At 35.6% G+C, this 4,315-nt stretch overlaps 1 protein-coding gene across 8 annotated transcripts; it reads right to left on the reverse strand.

The window, feature by feature from the left end:
- Positions 1-274: 274 nt before the first annotated feature.
- LOC145008826 (cysteine protease ATG4-like) lies at positions 275-4,044 on the reverse strand. Of its 8 annotated transcripts, none has more exons than XM_078967438.1 (10): positions 3,647-4,044; positions 3,375-3,468; positions 2,146-2,547; positions 1,970-2,055; positions 1,843-1,893; positions 1,350-1,729; positions 1,120-1,258; positions 988-1,043; positions 821-891; positions 275-752 (listed from the first exon to the last, which is right to left on the reverse strand). In XM_078967438.1, exons 3-10 carry the CDS (start codon positions 2,348-2,350, stop codon positions 559-561), a joined length of 1,182 nt encoding a protein of 393 aa, XP_078823564.1. In that variant the 5' UTR covers positions 2,351-2,547; positions 3,375-3,468; positions 3,647-4,044; the 3' UTR covers positions 275-558. The 8 variants fall into 8 exon arrangements, with proteins under 8 accessions (XP_078823564.1, XP_078823560.1, XP_078823565.1 ...); XM_078967434.1 differs by having other exon boundaries at positions 2,146-2,628; XM_078967439.1 differs by having other exon boundaries at positions 3,375-3,573.
- Positions 4,045-4,315: the final 271 nt, after the last annotated feature.

Genomic DNA, 4,315 nt, shown 5'->3' on the forward strand with positions numbered 1-4,315 from the left:
GTTAATTTTTGAAAATAGAGACTAAACGTGTCTTTTGGTACCTGCACGAGGAACGATTCGTGTAATTTTTAAAATAACATTGTTTTGTGATTTCGCTAATCGGCATTTCGCAGATCATCTGCGAAAACGGTGGATATGTCGATTATGCCACTATTTTTTACAAAATATTAAATGAAATTTAACCATATTTCTCCTTTTCTCAAAATTTTCTAGTTTTGATTTTTGATAAAATACCTTAAGTAGACATTGTATACGAAATTAAATAGCAATAGAATTTATATCAACAGTTATCTTATTATAAACATAAAAGAATGCAACCATCTGAGATTTATAAAAGAATATGAACAACCAAATCGCAACACATCTTCTAACAAACACAAACACAAACACAACCAACACCTAAAACAACTCCTCCGAGGTTTACAATCATACAAGCACCATGTACAACTTCCGTCTTAAAATAACCAAAGCAGAAACCTACCCACAGGGTTGAGAAAAACCACATACATTTTCCCCAACCCCGGAATCACAATCACAATCACGAAATCGGAATCGGAATCAAAGAAGCTGCCACTCATCTTGCGCAGAGCCCTCAGCATCATCAACTCCATCAAAGGAATCAACCTCCTCTTCACCCTTACTTGTGCCACCTGGCTTTGCCATGTGGCGCGTCTGAGTCACTGTGAATAGCGGTGCCCCATTCGATTCCGCTGCTAACTCCGATGCCCGTGAACAAAAATCTTCAAAATCATCTGCCCACAAACAAAAAAAAAAGTTCAAAAATCGAATTCAGGAATCGCTGATTCCATTCCTTGTCTACCTTTATCTCGGCAATAAAATCCAATAGCCAGTGATGGATCGATGGATTCAAGTGGAATTTGGCGTACAACACTGGAATCAACAATTTATTTATAATCAGATGCCACATTATGAAAAAGGATAAAAAACTTTTAATAAATAAATTAATATCATAATAAAAATACATACTTGCAATGATAGGAAGAAGTATCAGCCTCCAAATTATCCTTGCTTATATTAACAGCCTAAAGGTAATATAAAAGAATAATATAAATTGAAGAAATTATGTTTTGAGATTATTAAAATAATATAAAAATAAACCTGTTGAACTTCATGAGGATCAAGATAAAAGGCTTTATCATCCTGAACACCAATGATATAAGTAGAAGCACCAGGTCTCCCACCCAATATGCCAAGGCTTTGTGGAAATGTAAATGTAGCTGCTAACAGTGGTAGATATCTGGTTTACATAATTACATAACAAGTCAAATACAATAATAATAAAAATATAAAACTATAAAAAATTAAGGAAACATTAGATATTTAGGTACCTAGGATTGACTTTATCAAGACCAAGAACCAAAGGAACAAGCAAAAGCAAAGGTGAAAATTCAACTTGGTTTCTTGAAAATTGAGAGCATTGAGTTGAAGCATCTTGAATGCAAAGAACAGGGGCCCCACCACGTTCCCCATCTTCATCACCAGAAACAACATAAATAGCCATTGGAAAGGAGTTATCTTGAAGGTTATTTTCGTCAATTTTTTTACGTGCGAGTGTCTCCCATGTGCGACTCATTGCGTAGGGCCCCACCCATGATCCTGGAGCAAGGGCATAACCCTCTCCAGATTTAAGGAGATTGTGAATGGAGAAAGGTGAGTCTTCAGAATCACCAAAATTGTGTAGTATTGAAATGTAATCTTCTTCATATGGCTGCATTTGTATTATTAGCAAAAAGAGTTAAAGGGTATAAATGGTATTCCAGTTGTTTTACTTTTTATGAATCATTAGATATATATAATTATATATATTTATATGTATCACACCTGTTGTGAAGGTTTTCTCCAAGATCTACCTAGTTGATGTACTACCAATGCCTAACAAAACAAAATATACAAAAAATCAAGTATCAAATTTGCTCAAAATTGAGTGGAAATGAAAAAAAATAAAAACCTGAGCAACAAGCATCTGACTGCTTCGAAGCATACAACCCCAATTTACATCACTTGTGTACTTTGAATCACCAATAGCAACAAAGCCTAGAGGAAAGAAAAGCTATTGTGTTTATATATATATATGTAATCATGTGGTAAGTTTAATAAGAATAAAGTAAAAAAAAAAAAAGAAACCTTTTCGGTATGTCATCAAGATTCTTGAAGAAAAATCTTGAGAAAAAGCAGCATATCCAGTGGTATGAATAGGTTCTTGAGAAGGGTCTTGTAGACAAATTTTGTAGCAAACACCTAGAAGCCAAATATCACTTATTGAGTTAGAAACATTGGTTTTGTAACCCAAAACACGTTCTTGAATTCGCCTCATTGAGCCACCATTCATGACTCTCTTCACAGCTGCAGTCCAACCATGGCTTCTAGTGGTGGTGGTGGTGGTGGAGTCCTTCTTTTGGGTGTCAAAAACTGAAAAGGCAGATCCGAAGAATCCTGACCACAATGATGATGATTTTAGGGATTTGTGGGAGCTTGATCCTGCTTCAGAATAGTTGGAAGAAGAAGAAGAACCACAAATTCTATGATCTGGAGAATCAGTTGAACTTGTATAAGAATTTTTTGAAGAATCAGTCCTCTCATGTATATTCTTCATTACCTAACCATGAGCTGCAACACAATGATCAAACCAGCTCCTAGGAGCAAGAATATCTTGAATTTTATGAGTGATTTGTAAGTGTATTGATGAAATAGGTTTATGGAATTGAAAAATCAAGAAGAAATGGAAACATGTGGAAGTAAATAAGTATTAAATTTATCATATAAAACTTAGAATTCAGTTCACATTTCGATAAAAAAGTTTGTGAATTTATAAAACAGGCATCATTATTTTCCCAAAAGTTGCAGTGTACATCAAAGGAAGATATATTGATGCAAGAATCATTAATAACATCTGAATCATTAATAACAATAACAGCCAAAAAAAAAAAAGTATGAATCAACATAATTACACCGAATTCCAGCTATCGTTCATTAACTTTCTTCAAATAAAACAGAATTAACTAGCAAACATATAGGCAAAGAATCAGAAGCAAAAGCACGGAAACGATTATACATGTTGAACAGGATCGAATTTGATCAATAAAACTATAGAAAAACACCAGAAAAATCAAGAACTTACTGTTTGTACCGAGCTTTAAATTATAACAATCAGAAAGCAATCTATGAAACTAACTCGTAACAAATCGGACCAATCAATTAACGCTACAATGAATTCTCTATAATAATTCGAGAGAAAACTTAATTGCGAGAGAAGAGAGGGGTTTCTCCGTAGATTTGGAACCCTAAGTATACGTATCTCACCATTGTTGTATCTACAATCAATCAAACAATTGAAGAAAGGTTTAAACGCTTACGCTAAATTTGACAACAATGGCCACCTGCACGTGCAAACGCGTGAAAGCGACGTGCTTGAGTTTTAACGCCTACGCTACTTCGTACGTGTACACACTACACAACAATGTTAGGAATTTTTATACGAATAATTTTTCTGTATAGATTCTTCAAAATCTCGATTTCAGACGAATTTCAGGTTTCGATTTCGATAACTAGATTCTGTGAAAATCAATATCAAAAACTCGATTCTGTGAAAATCGATTTCAAAATTGGAGGAAAAAAACAAACTCACCGACAGAGAATGGCCGGAGGAAGACGGCGATCGGTGGTTGCTGTCGCCGATGGTGAGGGTCGGCTCTGAATCTGTGCGTCGTTTGGAAGGGAGATGATTGCAGAGGCGTGACTGAAGGAGGAGCGTAGCAGAGGGAAACAGATGGCAAGCGATGTCTTTTCAGATACGTCGATTTCAGAGGAGCCTACGACCATCAATTGAAGGATTAGAGGGCCGGTGGTGGCGGAAGGAGAAGCAGGTGTGATTCGCTCAGATGAAGTGGTGGAGTCGATTGAAGGAGAAGGAGAAGGAGAAGCGTAAGGGCCTAATGGGCAACCGTGTGTGTGTGTTGTGTGTGTGTTTCATTCAGACTCCTCCTAAGTCTTGTTCGGTTAAGATGTTTATTTCACATTCAAGTGAGAAGCAAACAAACGCTAGTGACTTCTTATTAAGAGGCAATAAAACATAAACAAATACGACCTTTAAACCGTTAAGCAATTAACGTGTTTGGCTTGTAAACACCTCTTAATCGGCCAGAAAAAAAAATGACTTCTTATTAAGAGGCAATAAAACATAAACAAATACGACCTTTAAACCGTTAAGTAATTAACGTGTTTGGCTTGTAAACACCTCTTAATCGGCCAGAAAAAAAAACAAAAAAAAAAAAAAAAACAAAAAACAAAAAAAACC

The sequence above is a fragment of the Lactuca saligna genome, chromosome 8, assembly GCF_052625555.1.
Source record: "Lactuca saligna cultivar CGN05327 chromosome 8, ASM5262555v1, whole genome shotgun sequence".
NCBI classification, from domain to species: Eukaryota; Viridiplantae; Streptophyta; class Magnoliopsida; order Asterales; family Asteraceae; genus Lactuca; species Lactuca saligna.